Raw genomic sequence first — 23769 nt, forward strand, 5'->3', positions numbered from 1 at the left:
CTGAATAGATCAAATTCATCCAGTTCACCTGCTAGGGAATGGCAAATTAAACCTGCTGTGAATGTCCACTTGCTGTCAAAGCAGCCATTCAATTGAGTAATATAGTACAGGAGTAAATAGACTGTGATTATCACGTAGAAATGAGGAACAAGTAAAAATATAGGATATCTTAAATGTCTCAAGAGGACTTTGATAAAGACTTAAACCTGACTTTTTTAAGGGCGCAGCTGTCAGATGAGTTGGCCAGGGTGAATCTCAGTTCACAAGTTTTTTCTTTGCACATTGTAGCACATGGGTGAGGACACGGCATGATAACTACTCAGAGGCAGTAATTACTGCATGTAAGAGGAGGTGATTTATGATTCAGCACTGAGCTGCAGATCTTGGCAGCAGCCTACTGGGATGTAGCGAAGAAGCCTTCATCAAAATTTGTAAAAATAAATATTTTTACTTCAAAGGGAAAAGATATATTCTTAAAACCAGAACACAGGTGAAATTTCACACATTTATTTAAAATCACTTGAAAAATATCGAAATCAGTTACTATCAAAATACATTACAACAAAAATGTAGCAGCTAACAATTATACATCACAGCAACTGGACACTGTGCAAATGTACAATAGAAACAATGATGGATTTAAGACATTCATGCAAATTCAAGTTTTTTTTCTCAGATGTTGTATATATGGTGGTGTACATCAATAGAAATAAGCAGTTCTTAAAGTATTTAAAACCATGCACTAGCCTGACGAGTCATGTCAGGACCTGTGTCATTCTTGTAAACATCTCTGAAGTTAAACAAGAGCAGCTACTCTGATACGAGCTAATGTTTTTATATTTGATGTAAAGCTGGTACAATCATTTATTCATGTGGACGGATATTTCCCACTGTGGTCAAAAATCGATATATACAGTACATAGTGAAATTCAGAGGATTATTGATTTATGAATCAAGATGAGAACTTTGCAAAGGAGCTTGTTACTTCTTTTCAAATCATATGTACAAAAAACATCCTCGGTGCGACTCATATTAAATTAATTAAAGTTTGTGATAATCATGAAAATAATTAAATATCTTACCTCATCATATCAGGTTTCCTAAACTCTAAAACGGGTAAAACCGTACTGTGCTTAAGTCTAAATAGGGTTCATTCCCTGAAGAAGTTTTCTATGGGACTGCTGATGTAATGAAAGGAATGTGCTTAAGTCAGAAAACTGATAAGTCAGTAGGCAGATGGAGAAAAAGGTGATCACCAACTCAGAGTTACACTTTCGAGTCAGAACACCAGCATCTTGTTACACAACAATTCTGTCATAGCTGCAGGATGTTGCCCATATTTAGTTGTACCCACTATAACCTTGATGAGAGAGTGGAGAAATTCAGGGCCAAATGAGGCTACAAGGTGCACAGGGCTGGCTGGCTGGGGGCTGTGATTATTGTCTGACCTCATATTATGTTACAGAAGTCTGTGCTGAAGCCAAAGAGGGAAAAAAAATGCAGGGCCACAATCCTTCACATTGTACCAGCCCCTCTTCCTCCTCCTCCTGCTGCTGATCCTCAACCATCTTTGTTGCCCTGACCCTGATCACAACCTGGGGGGATGATGTTACAGGAAGCCCGATGCTCCGGGGGAGATAGAGCTATTCCATGGTGACAGCTCCCTCTTCACCTCCGCTTTGACTGGCTGCCTGAAGGAGGAGAGAGGAGGTGGGGGGAGGAGGGGAGGGAGGCATGTGGCGTGGGTGGGTGGGGCGATAATGGGGGTTAGTGGAGAAGAGACGGTAGAGGACAGCCAGATTTCAATTTATATATAAAATGAAAAAAGAAAAATGATACTAGCCACTGTTACAAACCACATGTTGGGACAGTTGAACATATTGGAAAAGTGTGGATCTAACACCAGGGTGCTTCTTCAGTTTTACTCAACACAAATAAAGCTTAAATTTTATTATATCCTTTGTTCAGCTTGGTATAACTTCAAAGTACCTACTTCTAAAATAGTAAGGACTCTGGTTCTGTTTATTTTCCCCTTCCTATCTGAGAAAGAAAACAGATTTCCTCATCACATTTATCATTGAGTGATTGTCCTAAGAGACACTGCTGCACTTCCACCACCTTCTCCCGTTGCATGGCAACATAAGGGGGATCTGTCATCATGTCAAGTCAGTGTTGTCGACATGACTTGGGTAGAATAATGCAGTTTTTCCATCCTCTCAACATGGCGGAGCAGCAGCAGCGGCAGCTCCCCTACTTGTTTTCGCCAGCTGAGTGGGTGGCCCAGTCAGCTACACAAACGCCTCCTCTATCTTTACTCAGCCAAAGGAGCGTCTCTGTCAGTCACAGCGGATGTGTTTACCAAAAGTAGGCCTAAAGCGGATCTTGCCTCAGCGTGTGGCTGGTGTTCTCTCCTCTGTAGCAGGACTCCACCAAGCAGCAAATGTTAGGGATAATTACACTTGACAGTTAGCAGAAGCTGCACTCAAGTGAAAATAAATTGGAAAGATAGTTAAAAAAAAAAGACAAAACTACAAGAAAAAGCTAGCAGGGACATACCAATAAAAGCTAGAAGCTCACAGTAAAACTGTGCTAATTTTGTTTGCTATGACGTTTGTGTCTGCCTATTTCCCTTTAAGCTGAGCTACGATTAACTAAAGTCCTTATGAGTACATAGATGCCTGACATATGCCAGACCTCAAGAATACAACACACACACACAGGAGGATGCAGTGGCTTTGACTTACTATTAGGCCCTATTACAGGCTTTATGGTATGGGCACCCGGCATAAAAGCCGGAGGTAATCGCTCATCAAATGCAATTAAGATGCATGAGAGCACGGAGTGATGTTATCACCCAGCTAAGAGCACCAGAGCAACTGATCAAGCCATCAACCCTGCAGTGACTCAAGTTCTATGTTTAAGATCTTAAATTGACAGCAGATAAATATGGGACCATGGTAGGGTTGGACTGATTGACTATGTCATTGCTGATCAACAAAAACAATTTGTTTTTTCCATTTTTTATATAAATATAAATGTGTCAGTGATAAGTAATGGCCATTTTGTATCAAATGCAGTAAATGCCATATGTCTCTTGAGCTGACTAAAAAATGAATATCCCTCTTTTACTTGTTTTAACAGCCATATAGGAACTGTCTATCTGTGTGCTTGTGAGAAACAGTAAACAAGCAGAAACAGTATGTCCCTGGTCTAACTTTATGGCTCTTTCGCTCTCAATAAAAATAAACCCAATCCAGTTATACTCCGCTGATTCATGGTGATCCTTTTTTGTAAGATTGCTAGAGGGAAAGTCAAAAAGACAAGGAGTGCTGTACAGATTGAAAAGGCAATGTTCAAGTCCAGCAGAAAAGTCTAAAATTTCAGCTTCAAATGCTTTAAAGGGTAACTATAAAGGACACCTGTAAGTGAATGAAAAAATAAAAGTGTGAATGAATATCGGAGTATGTCCCGGTTCATTAGGAGTTCTAACATTGGCGGGACACCGACAACACACAGTTATGGAAAAGCTTTGAATTAAAATGGCAGATTTTATTACAGACTTCCAGTTAAAACTGAAAACCTTGTGTGTAACTTTAGATATGAGCCAAAGGGAAATAGGAGAACGATTTGTCATCTTACAGTAAATTCCGCTTTTGTCTTGCTGCTATGTTATGGTAAGTCATCTTTTGTTTTCAGGACTAAACAGGTCAAATCTGGTGAAACCTGTTTGGTTAGTCAAGCCCAGTCTTACCAACACCTACTGACGGTGGACGAGTTAAAAATGCATGCTAGGAAACGAGATAAAGACTTACAGAAAGATACAAAAATGTTAAATTTATCTACTAGGCTGCTACTGCTACTATTGAATGTTTTTAAGCCAACTTGATTTTTTTCAAAAGTGGTGGACCTCCAAATCATGACTGAATATCTGCCAAAATGGCAATAAGAATAGACCAGGTAATCAGCTGGAGCCAAAATTTGCCAACACTGTCTGGCGGCTGGTGTTGATTTTGCACCCGTATAACATATGCTTACTTCCACTTTGTCGTGCCCCTCCTTCTGCGGAGCTGGCAGAGCCTGGCCGGCTGCTCTGCTGTGGCTCCGACTGGGAAAACTGGGGCGCCAGAGCCAGGCCTCGACCTCGTTGAGTGCTGCTCTGGCTGGCTGCTGCGTCAGGTGTCCGGGGAATCTTGGGCTGGCTTTCAAATGCAGGGATATAATCACCGCTGATGGCAGTCAATAGAAGGGGAGGAAGAAAAAGAAATAACCAATGAGCTTTGCTCTGTAACTGAAATTATTTGGTACATTAAAACACTAATATATACTATATACACAATACACAAAAGACACTGGCTTGAAAATCAACAGGACAAGAAAACACTTCAATTAAGAAAAGTAGACCTACATCTACATAATCTATATTAGGGCTACATATGCCCAGTCATCCTTTTGAGATACAAAAAATGCCGTTTATCGATTACTTGTTTCAAGGAAAGTTTTTAATAGAGCTACTCTTCATTTCTCACTTGGTTATGGTTAGAAGGATCCTTCAGAGAAAGCTCATCTTTGTATCTGATGAGCTGCTCAGTAGCCTTGAGACACTACAGCCATGAACAGATCTCATTTCACACGTTTCACACACAGAAGAAATCATGGATGTCCCGTGTACAACTTCAACCTTGCACAAGACTCTTGCCCTTGACACTTGATAGCAACCATTTAACTTGTGTTAACTGATTCGCCTCCATTTCTGGTGATAGTGTGGCAAGCTATTTCATTGATACTTCCGAGATACCCAGTAGGGACAGCTATCAGCAGGGTAGCAGGATCATCCATATCATATAGATTTTAAAAGACTACTTCATATGTATTGCATTTGTATAATGTTGCCATTTTATGTTTTTTGTGATTTCTAGTTATTTTTGTAGCTTGCTGATAGTATGAAACACAATAAATATCATGAATAAGATGTTTAAAAGGAGCATCAGTGTGTCTTCACAATTTTAAGGTTTGGGCTACATATTTCTGAATAATCAAAACAGGTATTAGAGACATGCTTGTACAGTGTGCTGGCAAGTAAAGAAAAATATGTTCTTCAGCCTTTAACTACCTAATTATATTGAATGAGATGCACCTGAATGCTGTTTGTACTTCATTTTACTGTAACATTGTTTAAACCAAGCTTAAGTTTTTCCTTCAAACTTCAAAATTCAGAGAGTACCTGAACTTAGATTTGGCCTGAGCAGGAGTTTGTTGCCACTATCTTTTCCACCCATACAATGTTCAGTGCAGTTTTACCTGTCTGTCATACTGTATAATATTACATAACATTAATAGGATAAAGACATTGAGGTAAAACTTTACACTGGGTCTATTCAAGTAGAGTCAAGTGCTTTTGTATTATGCACACTAATGTAATACTAGTATGTATTTCTACTTCATAGTGGGAAGACTTTCACTGGGTGATTACACAGTAATTTGTGACTAATTTACATGACCAAATCAAATAGCATTGGAAAAAAGACATCGTATTATGTTACTGAAATCACAAAGAGGGCAATCTGTAGTCATGTCTCTGTGAGTCAGAGAAACCGAATGTGACTTTGTTAATGGCCTTATCAGGCAGGAGCCTAATGACCTACACCCTGTGAAGCAATCCTATATCATAATAGATGGCAGATTTCAGTCAAACTCATTCTTCTCACAGTAGTCACACTGGCTCCAACATCCCTCATATCATCAGGTATAATTTAATGTGTAAATGAGTTATAACACTAGTTCTTTAAACACAGTTAGAGGAATATAACAGGTTCTACAGGCTTTTATACTCACAAACCTGTGGAACAGCACATTGAAATTTACCTACACAGGTTTTGCCCCCTGTTTTCACTGATTTGACTGGAGGCAGACATTTGCCATATCATGACACCAACACAACACAGGGCCATGACTTTGGGTCACATAACAATGTACGTGCTCCAGCACTGTTATCAGTAGTAAGCGAGGCCACATTGACAGAACCTGGTTAACCTCAAACAGTACTACAAACTCTAATGTCCTCCATTTGATGGTGGGAATGGAGCCTAGTAATCATCCAGCTCACACCATGCGCCATGTTAACAGCGTCCAGAAGAGACATAATCCTGGGAATGACAGGAATTGCCAATTAATCATTTGGTCATGTAGAGGCATATAACTGCTTTCTTGGCCATGGTATGTGTGAGCACATGTGAGTAGGGTATCCAATACCCAAGTTTCACATGGTAACTTTCAATGGCCGGGCAGAACGGACTGCTCTCTGCTTATTGATGCAGGTTACCAATGTCCTGTTGTTCGACATCACAAACACATCATTGTTTCTCAGTTGTAACCTGAAGGACAGGCAGCAATAAATCCATCACCATGCAAAGTGATATGGCAGCAATGATCCGGCAGTGGGGTCAGGGCACCAGGGTTTCTCTAATTGTTCAGTAGTCAGGTGGTGGTGTTTGTGACAATACCCAAGCCCAACCAATGAACAACCAATGAAGCTTCCTCATGTGCAAGGGCCCCAGTGGATCACTGGGAGAATGACAGCATACTGACCTGATAGGCGCATGATTGACAATCTTAATACCAGAAGTATGCTTAGAAAAAAGAGCTGTTATCTTAGAGATGGGCAAAACAGGATGAAAGTTATAAATGGAAATAATGGAACACACTTTTGGAGAGTATCTTCCTAAAGGTATGTGCAAATGAAAACCTGACCTGATTGAGAACGTCGACCTAATTTTGTGGTAAACAAGTGGTAAACAAGTTATATTAAACAGCTGTTTAAAAGTACATACTTGTTCCCTATTTAATGTCCAGATTTTGTATCTAGGTGATTAATTCACATGTTTCATTTCTCCACTCTGGTTTTTAACTTTGATGTCTGAATAGAGAACAGCCTGTCTGATCCCCCAGGTATTACCTGGTGTAACTGAATGAGTTTGAAGCAGGGCCTTGTAAAAACAAGACTAGGTCAAAACCTAGTATATGGCTGGACCGTGAATGAAATGTTTGAAGATATAGGCTAGATCTGTTTGTTTAAATGTAATAGAAGATGGTAATGTCTTCAAGAATTTCATTTTATGAATGAAAAATTTGGCTAAAATAATGAGCGAATAAATGACATATTGTTCATTGCTGGAGAAATTAGGATTGTTGAATATTAATAACAAATCATGTTCTTTAAATAAAATTTCCTTACCAAAATATATTTTAAGGTCCAACTGAAAAACATTGTCACATGATGAACACACTGAATAAACTCATGTTCTAGCATTTCTACCATATAATTACAAAAAGAGCATTTATCTTCTCTATTAAGAATGCACGCAATAAGCAGCATGATAAGCATATAATGCGGTTGCATTAATTAAAGTACTATGCTCACTTTGGGAGACAGGAACACTATGTTTCTCTATAGACTGCATTTATATTGCACCTTTAGTCTTTCGACCCCTAAAAGCGCTTTACCCTTAAGATCCGACCCTCAAGATCCGCAGATTTTTCTGAATAAAGTTAAAAAGCACCCCAGGCTGACGACGGCCGGTCATCCCAGGAGTAGGGCTGATGGCTGTTAGCAGCTGAGATGAGCTGCTGGCATCTGGCCAGCAGCTCCTAACATCTCCAACAACACAGGAGCAAATTTCCAAATTTGGATAAACTGACCACATATTGGGAATCTAAATGAAAAAATTACTTAATAAATAACTCCACTTAATAACTTAATAAAATGACATATTAACAGTCCTATGGCGAAATTTACAACAGTTTTTGGCCTGGCTCACAATCTCCACCATCGCCGCCATTTGGTGCAAAATGCATTCTGGGATACTTGGCTGTCCCAAGCTTTTATGGCTGTCAGCTGACCAAGCCAACCAATGGTGTGACTTCATCAGTTAGTCAGTGATTGACTCAGTGATAGACAGACAATCGGGTTTGTAGCGCTGGCCCTGCTCTTGCAGTCCAGCCAAAAAGTGTGTTCATTAACCTAAAAAAATACTGTATGAATTGCTCATCTGATTTTTGCCAAATTGCTGTGTTGCTAGGATTCTATTCACCTGAATATCAATGACTGTGTCCTGAAATCTCTTCTCACTATAAAAGTCTTGCCTCCCAAACTGGGGTGAAATGAGGTTACTGAAGTCAGACGCAGCCAGGCTGTATTGTAGAGGTGTTTTACGTTCCTGGGGGATGGGGTGGGGGGATAAATGAAGCGGTTTCCTGGGGCTCATTACTCTTGGCGGGATTCAGGAGTCAAGTTCCTCTGGGATTTCAAGGAGAGGAGAAGCAAGGGAGGTCTGACTGAATGGGTCTCTTTGTGGGCACTGCTCGTTTAAACGCATGTCACAGTCTCACAGACCAGCTTGGCAGTGCTGAGTCACCAATCGGTGTTGGAGAACACTCTTGCCAAGTCTCTCCAAATACACTGACACACATCTCAGTTTTAGAGGAACCGCTGCCGACTTATAGCTGTATTATTGTATTTACATCATTCCCAAACAGCCTAACTCTGGTTCAGTCCCTTTTATAGTAGTTGCCACCAAACAACTGACTAAATCCTCTCCTCGGTTTCATTTGAACTGTTCATTTTCATAACTTATTGCTCATCTATCACAGAATTCAGTGTTTCTCAGAGAATGACAGCCAGCACTGTATAAGGATGGCTCAGTTTGATTTCATACAGGGTTCACTCACCAACCATCTATATACAGCACTTGCCCACTCAGTTAGAACAGATGCCTTCAGGATTTGTTGTATATATGGCCATTGTACTGTAACTTTTCATCCACCATCTTTAAGCAACTGAAACAGTGACTTGACTACAATTGCTTGCAGTCAAGACAGAGTTAGTCTCCTCCTCTGAAGTGACATGATGACCATCTTTCCACAGGTTATTCATGGGAGCTTACAAGTCCATGATGGCAGCTAAGACAACATTTGTTTCTCCCTTCATGGACAGTCCAAATTAAATCAATTAAATCAAATATAGTACCTAGATAAGTCCATCAAGAGACACTTGTTTCAACCATAAAATTGCAACAACATTCATGGAAATACACAGGTGTGTGTGTGTGTGTGTGTGTGAATTTACCTGGCAGAGTGTCCATTGTGTTCCTCCTGGGAACGTCCTTTTCTGGCTCGGCTCTCATACTGTCTGTCCAACTCTGACTCCTGAGACAACCGGCCACATTCTGAGTCTGAGTGTGTGTATGTTTGTGTGTGACAGAGAGGAAATAAAAAATAAAAAGTTAAAAACAGTAATTTTACACATTTTACGTCACTAACACACATGAGCACTTGATGCCATGCCACTAGTTTAATGGAAACGTCAGAATGGACAAGGATGTCACAGTGGATCTTGTGCAGTGTTGTGTGATTTTTGCAAAAAAAAGTTGACACAAGGTAGGCGTTAGACATTTGGTGCCCATTTTACTTTACTGTTTATGCTTTCTGCATAAACTTCCAGGAGCTTCCTTGCCTCGTGGACACTGGGCATCACATCAAATAAATCAAAAATCAACCAAATAAAGAACAACAGGTGGAAGGGAAATTAAATTGTACCACAAATATGCAGCTGATTTTCACTACACACAGTATGTATTAAGACTGAGTGCAGAAATGTGATGGAAAGCCACAGCCTTTATTGTTTTAAAATTCTGATGCAATCAAACATTAAAAGTATTTGACGATTGTCAAATGTCATTTGGAAGACTAGTGCAGTGCCTGTTCAAAACGTGCCTGTTCAAAACAGGCCAATTATTTCTTGAGAACCGCATATATATGTATCAATTGACAAACATATCAATTAAAACTTAAAGGATTTAATAAATTAAATAGTTTTAATCCAGGCAGAAACTTCACCAGTGAGACTTAACAGAGGCTGAACTGTAGAAGCAGTTTACAGACTTCCATTTGTTGGTTCTACTGCCAATCAAACGAGTCTGCGCTCCTATTGGCTAGTATTATTTCCTACGCCTCTATTTTCTTCCTCCTGTGTTTGCTTGTTCTTTACTCTCGGGCAGTTTAATTGAGCAAGGCGCGTGCCTTTGTCCCGTTCAGCAAGTCAGAGCCCAGAAGTCCCATCCTGCTATGATGTGAAGGTCAGACTCGGACATGGGGCTGAGCGGCTCGCTGTTTGCTTGTTTATTCAGTTTCATTAATATTATATGTATCACATGTCTAAACAACTTCACACTTGACATTGCGCTTCACCCGCCAAGTGTGAAGTTGAGTCAGAGCCCAGAGACCCACCGTGATGTGAAGGTGTTTATATCAAACAGCCCCCACTGCACTCAGACACGGAGCTGAGCGGCTCGCTGTTTGCTTGTTTATTCAAAGTTTATTAATATGTAATGTCTTGCATGTCCAAATTGCACCCAAAGAGCGTCTGTCTCCACAGTAAATCACTTGTTGACTGTTTGATGGTTGTTTATTTGTGCTTAGAATGTAAATGCCATGAAACAATTAGTATTTCACAGGCTTTCTCTCTCTCAGAGAAAGGTTTCAAGCCTGTCTCTCTGTTGCTCACTCATGCTCTCAGCCTTCGCCCTCTCTCACCCTTTCTATCTCTTTTTCTCTCTCCCAGAACAAAGCCTAACTTTTAAAATTATCAAAAGAAGAGAGATGTCCTCTCCTCCTCTCTCTCATGGCAGGGTTGTACAGCTCTGACCATGACATGCAGTCACAGAGCCCAGAAGCCCCGCCTCACTGCTGCAGAGCGAAGCCGCTCGCTGATGACTTGTTTATCGCAAGTTTATTCATATAAAACATGTCGCATGTCCAAATTTGATTCAACACTGCACTCCTTTGTGTCCCCAGCAATACACCCGCCAAGTGTGAAGAAGATCGGATGAATGGTTCTTGAGATATGCGAAGGACAAACATACATACAGACAGACAGAGATTTGTTGCTTTATACAGAGAGCTGTAAACACACAGATCTACCCACCGATGCCGTGACGTAATGAGTCAGCAGTGCTGGGGCGACTGCCAGAGCGTGTTGGAGGTCGGGAGTTGTATCGGGAAGTAGGCAGACTTCCTTCTTCACTCTTCTGTCTGCTCAGAGGGTATTCCCTGTCCCTGCTACCATCACCTCCCTGACTGCCAGGTCTGTAATCCCTAGACATGATACATGACACATCGACAAACACACACAATACTGCTAAATGTTTCTAAGAACTCGCCTGAGGCCTACCTGTCTACCTGGCTGGTAGTAAGTATCATTTTTTAACAAATAATGAAACAGCCTTCTTCTTATTTAGACATAAAGATTTTTATTGTCATTTGTTCTAGGAAGCAAGTTATAAAACTAGTGTATCACTTACTTGATAAGAGTTCCCCTCCCTTGTCTCAGAGGCCAGGTCATGTGTAGGACACCAATCACTCATAGTTGTCATATCCATTACTCTAAAATAATACTCTTTCTTTTGTCCCTACTGTCTAGCTCGCAACCTCTATAGACAATGATCTGCCTTTCAGCACTGAGTGGTTCCAGTTCCAGTGGCGTCCTGCTGACTCACTCCTTCACATGAACAATCCCGTCAGGCTTTGGGATGATAAATGGCAAAATATATATTGGAACCCATTCTTTGTTTGACCTACTGCACCAGTTTTGGTGGCTGTAGGATGAACTTCATTATCCAAGTGTTTGAACAAACGGGGCAACACATTCATTGTCAAAATGACCTATTTGGTCTTTTTCTTATTTTTTCTTTGTCCAATCTAAAATCGCTCTATGAGCCATCTGAGTCTCTTTTTGTGCTGTTGTAAACTGATAAGCCTTGAGAGAATAGAGGCCAGACGCCAGATGTCAATATAGTATTCTCTGGTATATTACACAGCATTTGGAAGTGACTGACTAGTGTACAGTTTACAACTTACTGTAATTGCCCTTGAGCAAGAAACTGAACCTTATCCTGCGCGCTTACTGTCACTTTAACACTCATTCAGCTTAAGAGTGTACTGTCTGACATTTTCTGTGTGTGTATTTAACTTACACTGCGTTGACATTACGATGAGAACCTGGGGTCACAGGCCGTTGTAGGGGCTCATCAACACTTGGTTGTGGCAGAGGGGTCGACTTCCTTTTCACTTTTGCCATGTTGGTCATAATCTATACAACCACACACACACACACAAGATCAGTAGCATGCTGACAGTTAAAAAAATGAATATAAATGTTATAATATTGTACAAATCTGTGTTTATTTGTGAACTTGTAGCCATCTCTGAACAGCAGAGAGACAAACTGTAGTGATGATGTCATGTAGAGATAAATCCCGGGAATGTGTCAGTAGACAGCGAATAAAAGAAAAGGCTCTAGGACAGCAGTACCTATTTTCACTCTAAGCTCTCTACATGTGTCCAATGCGTGTTGTTTGCCAATGTAACAGGACTGAAACCCACCTCAAGATCATGAATTCAAATGGGGATATGCATGTGATAAGTAATTACATTAAGTAACACAGAGTCACCAATTCCCCAAGTGTAAATGCAGCATGATGGTCTGGATCAGTCTTAAAGCTCTTCCAGATTAGGGGTGTTTTCTATCTGTGTTTCCGGATTAACCTTTTAGATACCAATTGGAATTTGATTGGAACTAATTTTGTTGTACGGAATTTAAAATGTTGATCCCATTAACTGACTTTAATGTCAGGCCCTGTTTAAGTCCTTCTTTAACGTGTAGCCATCGAAAATGTATTAGCACAATGACATGAAATCCTGCAATTCACTAGGGGCTAGAGTACTGTGTGTGTTTTGTGCTTACTCCCAGATACTCAGTGGTGAGTAGACTCTCTCCAGACAGTTCCCTAGGCTGTGGCTGGAGGACTTCCTCTTTATCTAGGTCTGTCTCCATTAAATCCTCCTGTAACAAGACAAATGATTGTAAATTAGTTTAAAACATGTATATTTGGTGGTGGATATACAATGTGTTGTGTCTGCATTTTGTTATAGTATACAATCAAATAGTGAAATAACATAACATTATGACCCCTGCCATGTTTCTGTAACATTTATAAGAACTCCTCCAGTACTAACACTATTATCTAAAAGCCATTGGTGCCTGATTTGCTTGCCTGATTTACAGCAAATGAACTTGTTTCCATTAACATTGATGTGAGTCTACAAACTAGGTTAAACACTGATACAGTGCTTGGCACCAATCCACAGGTTACTAACAAGAGACCAGTGTAGTCTACACTTTTGAGACTCACTTTCAAAAGTGGGGAACATACAGTATATCTGTTCACTGTTATAGCCATGGTAAATGGATAGCAGGTACAAAAAACACCAAATCTGAGATCACAGGTGATGGAATAAGACCACATACACTCAAGTAATTCTTATGCGACCACAAGACGAATAGGGGTGCATGCTTACATATATACACACACACCTGCTTTGACTTACTACCATATACATTATCTTGATAACCCACTTTCCCACAGAACCCAATCTACCAGGCCCATCACACAAACGTGCATGCATGAAAACTCAGGTGGGAGACACCCAATATCTGTGTCACTCTGAGATTGCAATCTATAGGTTTGGGAAAGGTGTCAAATACTAAGTGTTCTTTTTTTGGTTGTGCTTTCTCTCACCCTCATTTTTCATCCATTTCTCATTTTTGTTCTTTTGATCTGTTTTCTGATAATACAAATGATTTTTTATCAATATATTCACGTGTGTGTTGAGTAACGTGTAAATGGGCATATAATATCTTGGTGGAAAGGTTATCACTGTCTAACATGCTGAGAGGAAGCCTTACATCATTGTCGTCCTCTTCCTCTTCATCATCTGACTCTGGCCCCTCTTCCTCAGCTAGGTGGAACACAGCACAAATATTAAAACAAGTAATTAATAAATGAATTCCAAAGGCACATGTAGTGTAAATGATAAAATATTTAAACTATTGTTTTTAGTTTTGATTGAGGAAATTCATCAATAAATATTACTATTATTTAACACAAACACTTTCAAAAGCCACCAAGCTTCATATTTACATGTAGCCCTATTTCACTTTAAGACTTTAGACAGTATTTTATTCTTAAATATACATGTAAAGTAGGTGTATACTGTATGCATACACATTCAGAAAGTACAATACATCCATTGTTAAAGTGAATGTGAATTTACTGACCTGAGTTCAGCTGTTTAATGATGAATTCAATCTGTCTGTTGAGATCCGGGTTCTCCTCTTTGCTGTAGCAGCGAAGAATTTCCTCGACACTCTGCACACATGTGAGGGAAATGCATATTACATTGGGGTATGGACCTAAGTTTACAGCCAACTAATTTTCTATTTCAAAATCAGTGATTAAATATTAAAAAAGGAAACATACTCTGTAATTAAGTGTACACATTTTAAGAATGCAAGAATCAGGATTGTAATGGCTGTGTTGTGACTGAGTTGAATGGTCTTTGAATAAAATTGGCATTGCTGGAGATATCAGGTGAAATATGACATTTGTTGGACAGATCCAGCTCCATCTGTATTCTCCCTCAGCTCCACAGTTTATGGGTTGAGGGATAATTATATACCCATTTCCAACCTGTATTAAACACCGACTTAGATACGACCCACTGGTTTACCAGTATCTGAGTACAGTTACTGTGTCTTATGACTGTGAACAACTGTTGTTTCCCCTCCAGACACTGGCTACGTGGTGACATAAAGGAAGACAAATGCAGAACAAAACACAAACTGCGTCTGTTTCCTCCAAGCAGGTGAAGACATTCCTGCTATCTCACCATCTCTTTGGCTTCCTGTCTCACAGAGGGAATACACAGGATACTGTACAGGGCTCCATTCACATATGGTCGAATCTGAAAAAGCAAGTGTGACACAGACACGCACGCAGGCACACACAACCTCTATCTTTATGATCTCAGGCCAAATGGTAACAGATTGTATGAACATGTGGCAGCAAGGAAACATGGATACAAAAGACGAACGAATATTTATACAATGGATTTGAATACTGGCATATTACTTCCATGACCTGCTTGCTAACATTACAATACTTACAGTATATTATAGTAAGTAAAAGAATAAAAGCAACAATGACGTGGCAAACAGCTTGACAAAAGAGCTTGTTGGCAACTTTCCATAAAAATCAATGAGGTCAGTGTTGTAATCTCTAATAGATTTCCTTGATAGTCATAGGTCATTTCTTTGAAGTTGGACAAACATTCTGGAAGACATCATAAATGTAACTTTATGGCAAACTTGGATAGGTTGTAGAGGTACTGAGAAATGCAATCAACAGATCAAAAAGGTAAAGCTAATGGTAATTAGCTAATAGATAAATGTAATTAGTGTTATCTATGTTTACCACTTTTGTGATAGATAGTTTTACATGGAACCCGGGAGGGGCCGAGGGGAAAAAGAAACTCATTTGTTTCCTTGATTTATTAACTTGTGCTCTTGATTTTACTATTTTGCCTGTTCCCCAATTCAGGTAGAGGTAGAGGACACCAATTCAGTCAGTCGGAAGTTTGAAGAAAGCACCCGAGAAGACATTTCCTCTGTAACGTCAGTTACTGATCCAAGCTGGATCCAGAGCAGCCAGGATTAGCCATACATCCTCCTTTCTCACAAGAAGGCCATGTTCTTTGTACTTATTGTGCATCCGCCTATATCCATGAAGCGCTCCAGAACACTGAAGCTGAGTTTTTATGGACTGGATGACATATGGTGCATCATGACAGTGTTTATGGCAAAAAAGTCTTATTATAAAATGATTATAAAGGATCTCAGAGATAACACAGTGTTGTGCTTACAAATTAAAACCTGAAGTATATCCATCATATCTTCGTCCAAGATCAAAATAAAACCTTATTAAATCCAAGCGATCCATAGTGAGGGTGTATGCAGGATGAGAGAATGGCATGAGGGTGAATTCTGTTAAACCGTGAGTACAAATGACTAAATCGTGAGCACAAATTATTAAATTGAGAGCATGGATTACTAAATCCAGAGCAGGGATTATTAAATTAAGAGCACAAATTACTAAATTGAGAACATCAATTACTAAATAGAGATCACAAATTATTAAACTGAGAGCATGAATTGGTTATTTTTTTCTCCATGGTCCCTCCCAGGCTCCGCAATTTTATACTGAATACAGAAGCGTCTATTTATGTGTTATGTGTGTTGTATCCATGCTTTGCATCTTCTAAGAGTGTGTCTATTATGTATAATGTGCATGTAACATCCGTGCGCAAATATAGATGTGTGCATCACCTCATGGTTCTCATGTCCGAGGAGGTCTGTTAGAACCTTTAGCACATGCTTGGCGTTCTCTGCACACTTCCTTTTTCCTGTAGACAGTCAACCATCCAACACACACACACACACACACACACACACACACACACACACACACACACACACACACACACACACACAAACAAACAATACACACAAAAGTCTTTTATGCTTATTCTTACAATCTAACTTTTTTTTTTGCTAGAGGAAATGAGTAAAAAAGCAGAGTGCACTGATAAGAATTGTGTTCAGAAAAGCTGTGAAAGCAAAAAGTTTGTATTGAATGCAGCTCCAAACAATAATCGCCTTTACTGTGTGGCTTTAATAAACTTATTTAACAAGAACAAAGTTAGAAAGAAAGCCTAAGCATATCTAAAAGAGATCAAACTGATTTACAGCAACATCATGGACTATTGATAAGTTCAGATTTTTCCTCTATATTTTTCTTGCCTTGCTTATACCTTTTGTTCGCAGACACAGGTTCATAAGCAGAGCTGCAGAATACTCCAGGGTGTAGTCACTCAGACAGTCCGAGTTGTGCAGCTCATCAACCAGCCAGCCAATAAGATCATCCGCTATCATGGCTGTCTGCTGGCTCCTCCTACCAAGACACGACAATGAATGAAGGATTCAAAGCAGCTTGAACACAGATATTTGTTTTGGTCTAAGCTGTAATATGTCTCATCATATTTTAAGAGAGACCTAATGTCTCTATGGATTTAGGTGTTCAAATTACTATCAAAGAGAACATTAGAGATTTTTAAATGCAAATTTCCATTCTCTGCACTTCAAAGTGAAAGCACCAAAGTATGATTTTAATAATCTGTTGCTTCTTCTAAGTAACACTATTACATTCCCTCTCTCTGTTACTGTAGGATGAGCCTGTATAAGAATGATTCTAGGCCACCTGCAAGTCGAAATAATGTCAACTGCCAACTTGAGATTATCACTTTTTCAATCAAAGATACCGCCATATTATGGGGAAACGGGAAAACCTGTTTTTTGATTGATTGCTCCAAATACGTATCGATTGAAAATATATTTAAAACCAGCTGAGTCAGACTTTAAAATACTTGTTGCATAAAACTCCCTCCCCAGGGGGTGATAATGAGGTGATGAATGGTTGTTCACTAACAACAGCAATAACAAAAGATCTCTCATGATCCCTTAACGCTTCCTACCTGGTGAAGGAAGCTCAACAGAGGCTTATTTTTTTTAAAAATTCAGGCCAAACTTCCCTCTCAGCTCCTTATAAACATTAACAGAAGCACCATAGAAAGTATCCTTGCCGAGAACCGGAAGGACTTGGTCCGGGTGGTAAAAACAAAACAGAAGATTGTGGGAACTATGCTCCCAAACTTGGACACAGTGTATGCTGGCTGTCTACATAAGAAGGCTAGCAACAGCAGTAAGGACCCAACCCTCCAGTCTGTTTGTCCCGTTGCCATCCGGGAAGAGATAGAAAGCCATCAATGTTTGAACAAACAGTACGAAGAACAGTTTTTTCCCCAGAACTGTAGCCTCCATCACCTCCCCACCTTCCCATAGCTGTTGTGGACTGAGGACTGTAATTATTACTGCCCACGCCCCACTCTCCAGTACTGTTAATGCATTCCAACACTTTATCACTTATGTCTACTCTAATTTGTTGCGCAATACCTTTATTATCTTGCACCATCTTTTTTTTTTTATCTCATTCCTTATTGCTATAGGTCAATGAGTTATCAAATACACTGACCTTGTATGATTACAATGACAATGAAGTGTCTCGTGTCTTCACTACTCAAACTGGGTTATAAAAAAGTTTAAAGTTCACCTGAGGCCGAGGGTGATTATGCTCTCAAGAAACTAGGAAAGGAAGGGTTTATAAATTCACTGGTCATCACAAAATTTACCTGAGGCTGAGTTTCTGCAGAGCTACTAGCACATTCTCTCTAGTCAGGGAGTCTTTTTCCTCCTTCCTGAGTGCCTCTGTCAGAAGTTTCAGGAGAATGGGGATTTGAGAGAGGTAAACCCGACCTGTAAGCATTAACACAACAACATGGAGACAAGATCAAAAGGCACTTACTGCACTTCCTGACAATTTTAAAGCCTTGCTGGGCAACATCATACTAAGTAGTGACTTCACCAATGAAAATCAATTGATTTGTAAATTAATTTGAGGTACATCTGAACACAGATAAGGACAGTACAGATTCAAAAGTGAAAAACAGAATTGTCTCCTAAACAAAAGTGAATGCTCTGATTCTCCAAATTCCTTAAGTTCCTCCACAATTTAAGGCTGCCAAAGAGTCATTCTGACAAGTTTCTATAATGTCTTTTAAATTATAAGGCTATCACAGGACGGCAGTGTTAACAGAACATGCAGCCCATAAAAATGTCTCTTGTTGCTGAGAGCAAATAATTAATTACATTCTTAGAAAAACATTTTTACCACTTGTTACATCTTAGTAAGTCCTTTGTGTCAGCAGCACAAATTACGGTAAATTTCTCTTATCAAAATCATTCAAAAAGTAAATGCCTTCCATAGTTTCTGGCATGCTGTATGTACTGAAAATATGAAAATATGTAATGAGGATCATTAACAGTCTTTATTCTCCTGAATGGAAAGTTATGATAAAAGCCACTGAGGTCTTCCATGAATCTATACATCTCCAAATGCATCCAGTCAGACTATGACTCATCTTACAATGAAATAATGATGCTTAACCGAATTTAATGGCAGCTGAGCACTTACCCTCTGCGAGGGAAGCAAATGCATTGATGAGACGAGCCATGTATTGTCGGACAATCTCGTTCTTTGACCTCATTAAATGAAGCACAGTTTTCTATGGAGACACAACAAGTAGTGCAGTTTAAAACAATGTCTTAAAGTGCTTTAAAGTACAATCAGTAACATTTGTATAAATCTAAACGCATTCATGTTTTTATATTACCTGATAAAAATGCAAATGTGAAATGATGGCCTACATGTTTGAAAAGACGAACATAAGCACAGAAACTTATCTAACAAATAAGCAAGAACATGCAATGGGCAAACATATCCTTCATGCTGTATTTTCATTATAGCCTGTGTCAGGGACTGTTTGTGTCATAACACTTCAGATCCAGGAACTGACTGGCCAGTCAACTCCCTAAAGGAAGGTTAATCTATGCCTGCTATCCATCCCATCTATCTAGCTATGCTGGACATTTTCAATCACACAACATTTCTGTCTGTGATTTGACTGAAAGAAATGGACACCCTGCCACTATATTGTGGCTCTACCTAAACCTAAACCTAACCTAGTGTCATTTAGAGGTGGCTTGGAGCACCATGGTAAGTACACAGACAAAGAATTCAGCTGTGAGGTGAGCATCATTTACTCCTCTGTAAAAGGATTTTCTCTAACATGACGCCCATGGCTAAAGACTAGGTGAATGGGAAGTGATAATGACTGGAATTACATACTTAAATACATAATACTGAAGGAACACAGCAAACAACACTACATATGACTTCATTATAGCAAACATGTCCTATAAATTTGTGCCCATCCTGAGTTCATCATGATTTTAGAAGGTGCTGATGGCAAAGACATTGCTAGCAACCAAAATATTTTAAAATGCTGAGAAACTGATGCCAAAGCAATTTGATGTCTGATTTGTTCAGTGCTCACTTCACCACAAAAAAATAATTTTGAGGGTTTATATCTCTAGTTGATAAGACATACGTCCTGGCAAATGCGTCTTTTACAGATTTTTTTATAAACCATTGGAAACAGCTTGCCCTTGCATCCAGAGGCAGCCAGCTCCAAAGTGTTCATTCCAAGCAAAAATAATAACAACCACTACATGTGGGTGTATTAATAAGGAAAAGTTTAAATCAGTCTTCTTTCTTAAGTAATTCATATCAAAAGGGATTCATATCATATTAAAAGGGATAGCGTATAATTTTTTTTAAAAATCCCAGAAGAATATGAGTGACATCTGAGATGCTATGTCCAGTTTGTCTACAGTCTATGCTCATCACCACCTTTACAGCATTAAGTCAATGGCAGGTGAGAAACACACCTGTGTGCACCCGGCAAAGGTGCCAGTTCACCAGCTCCAGCCTGCCTCAAATTAGAGCCTGGGGATTAATTAGGTGGTGTGGTCAATGGACAAGAAGTTATCTTCTAACTTTGGCTCAGGTGGCTAAATGAAATATTGGGCTTGGAGGTATGGAGTTAAAATCTAAATAACAAGAAGATCTTTCACTGGTACTGATGAATACAAAATCACTTTTCAAGTTAACAAGTTGACATTCATCGTGTTGGGTTGAATGGTAATGGAAAAACAAAATCACTATCATTTCAGTTCACATCAGGAGACATTTTGGAGGGAATGCCTTAAGCTTTGTAGTATTAATTTAGACAAAAATGTGTACTAAAATTCACAATATTAAAAACATATCACAATACAATTACATTAAACGCTGTAGTGCTAAGGCCCCACCTGTTTTGTGCAGTAGCGTTCCAGGAGATCATTGCTGATGTAGGCCTGAAGCACCGTGTCTCTCTGCTCACCAGGGAGTGAGCGAGTCAGTCTCTAAAGAACGCGAGAAACAGACCGACCAATTAGACCAACATGCAAAAATATAAATGGTACTCTTCTCTCCTACATGCTCACAAACTACTGTACTTATCAGGCACCCCAAAGTAAAACCTAAATGTTTTCATTCTTCTCCCCGCAATGTTCCAATGAAACTTCTACACAGAGGACTAAAGATATACTGCGTTACTATGAAAGGCATGACTTTGTTAGCCATCTTAAAAATATCATAAAAACCCCTTGACACTAGTCTGTCTGTAATATGCTAATGACTGCTAGTATTACTACCAAGGTTATAGTCAAAATATTCTATCATGCTAATTTAGGAAGACTAAATTTTTAGCAGCCATGAAGGGAAACTGGATCATTACAGCAGCAAACGATAACAAACAGCAAAGTCAAATAAAGTCAACATATAAGGATCAAAGTATGAAAAAAGTACAGATCACAGCCTTAGGAGATTGAGCAAAAAGAAGCAGAAGTAGATAAAAATGAATATGAATAAGTGTAGAAGTTATTATCATGAAAATATCAATTTATGAAAAATATGACACATGGTATAAGAGGAATAGAAGATTATGAATTTAAACAGTAATATGAATATTAACCCAGCGCAGCGCCTGAAGCAACAGGGACCGGTGTCGGTCTAAACCTTCAACCAAGTCTTTCTTCAGCTTCTCATAGTCCAGTGAGGGCAGCATTGGCACTTCCTTAGATCTCCTAGAGATCAGTAGAAAAGACATGTCAGTGATCTTTGACTATGGCACTACACAGCCCAAAGCTGCCACTGATTGACAACGACTATACATGACATATTAGAGGGGGTTGTAGATAAGCAGTACATTTTTGGAGCAGATAACCTGTTCAAATGTGAGACTTACTGTGGTGCAATGGAGGCTCGTAGCATTGAGGAGGCCTAAGAGAGAGAGAGAGAGCGAAATCGAGAATAGAAGACAAGGAGGAGCAGAGTCTATATCAGATTTTGATTATTTCAGACCACATTTATCACACACTTACTGTATTAGGAAACATAACACATGCCTTTGTTACAACCTTTTATCACCCCCCTACTTACCCAATAGTGTTCTTCATCTAATACAGTTAAGTTAGGTGCTGTCTACATCAGTCATTAACAGTGTATGGACATGCATACATCGTGTTTGGGGTACATGCTGAATACCCAAACATACAGTATAGTTCTGTTCGGGAACATCACCCATGCAGTCAGTCACAAGTAGGCTAAGATAATTCAATAAGTAGAAAGTACCAGAGAGGGAGGGTTAGTGTGAAACAGCCATGCCTTCATTTCTTTCACCTCAGCTCGCTTTTACTGTTGCTCGTTATGTAGTCATTTCAAAAGGAGGCTTCTGAACAGTGTAGTATAGCATTGTGGTGTTGATGTGTGTGGAGGGTAGTGTTTTTCTTTTTTACAACTGAAAGGGGATTTTGAGCTCTGAAATCCAATCTGAACCCCGGTGGTTAGGCCTATAGCCGGAGCAGTGTAAGGTCGGGGGAGTGATCCGTGTCGTCTGAGGTATCATGTGGTCTGGCCACATTTTGCTTTGGTGCGCAGCAGGTAACACGGAAGTGGAGAAGAAAATCGATACCAGAATTCCTTCCCGAATTCCTTTCTCTCTAAACATTTCAGTTCCCCTGAAGCATGCTGAAGGGCAAGGGGGACACGTTTCACTGAGAGATTTGACACTGGGGGAAACATGGACCCTGGAGGCTTTCCAGAGAGTGATACCCAACTAAGGATTAGTGCACATATATATGTCACAGGCAACAATTATTCTCCATTGCTGTGTATCAAGAGAAAAAGCCAAAAACGCTGAATGTGTAAATAGCTTGGTTCAATAACAATAGAAAGAGGATATAAGTACTACACCAAATCATTTCAAATTTTTTAATAAAATTTTGAGTTTAGTTTAAGTTTGCAAATAGTATATTATAGTTATGGTCATATCTCTAGTCTCTATTCTATTTTTAGCTATTCTTTTTATTTATTTTATATTTGAGTTAGTCTATTTAGTTTATGTATATAATTTAGCCTTTAACTGCATTTATTTCTTTACCTACCTCATTGTTTTTGTATTTTGATTTATGTCAAGTAGCTGCAGTAACACTTCAATTTCCCTTCGGGACTAATATAGTACTCTGTTTATCTATCTATCTTAATCTCAGATTTCAGCTGGCCACATACACAATGCATAGGCTTGACCTGAATTCCCTGAATACACAGTTTACATAAGTGATGCTTGTACTCTCCTCACATCTTTAATCTGTCCTCTCACCTGTTGCTCTCTTATGACTATGAGGATAACCCAAGGTCAACTTTTGTTCTCTCTCTGGTCTCTGAACCAGGTTTAATTTCTCCCTAGGGCGCTAAACCCTAGCAGAGTAGCAAAAAATAAATAAATAAATAAAATGACTCACGATGATTATGATTATCTCAATTTTAGAGCCTGATAACTATGGTCAACTATGGTGTTATCTTGCAATGTGAAGGAGAGCAGTTGCTTGTCTGTGTGAGGACAAATATGTTCATGCCTCTGTGCTGAGCTACAGCCAAGACAAATATTATATCCAGCCTAGCAGGATAGGTGACTATTGTTACGCCGCTCTTGGCAATCAAAACAGGAAATAAACATCAAAGTTGTTAAAAGCTGAATCTGCTATTGTATATTAGCAATTTCATTTTACGTGTTATATGTTTAACCTGAGTACCTGCTATTGATGGTGTTATGAACATTACAATTATATAAAACTTTCTTGTTGCCTCTTTTCAAATGACTGTAATTCAACCCACCGTGTTTGACAACCCGAGCGTGAGAAGTGCTTTTACATTAAAGTGCCTTGTGTTTGGCCATTCTTGTCCTGTCACAGTGTCTGTCTAA

The 23769-nt window shown here is 39.3% G+C and overlaps 1 protein-coding gene across 4 annotated transcripts in view; it reads right to left on the reverse strand.

Annotated features, from left to right (window-relative positions):
- Positions 1–491: 491 nt before the first annotated feature.
- The window catches only part of LOC137187664 (lisH domain-containing protein ARMC9), a 30929-nt gene continuing 7651 nt past the window's right edge, over positions 492–23769 (reverse strand). For 2 of the 4 annotated variants that reach the window (XM_067596729.1, XM_067596730.1), the window contains 16 exons: positions 21754–21788; positions 21481–21592; positions 20777–20869; positions 19038–19128; positions 18196–18319; positions 16762–16901; positions 16277–16353; positions 14782–14856; positions 14171–14261; positions 13799–13851; positions 12797–12895; positions 12027–12142; positions 10979–11148; positions 9122–9227; positions 4036–4226; positions 492–1691 (listed from right to left, as the gene is read on the reverse strand). In XM_067596729.1, coding sequence (XP_067452830.1) covers positions 1669–1691; positions 4036–4226; positions 9122–9227; positions 10979–11148; positions 12027–12142; positions 12797–12895; positions 13799–13851; positions 14171–14261; positions 14782–14856; positions 16277–16353; positions 16762–16901; positions 18196–18319; positions 19038–19128; positions 20777–20869; positions 21481–21592; positions 21754–21788 — 1596 coding nt within the window. In that variant the 3' untranslated portion in view covers positions 492–1668. The other 2 variants (XM_067596731.1, XM_067596732.1) reach the window with 2 other exon arrangements.

This window comes from Thunnus thynnus, chromosome 8 (genome assembly GCF_963924715.1).
Source record: "Thunnus thynnus chromosome 8, fThuThy2.1, whole genome shotgun sequence".
NCBI lineage: Eukaryota > Metazoa > Chordata > Actinopteri > Scombriformes > Scombridae > Thunnus > Thunnus thynnus.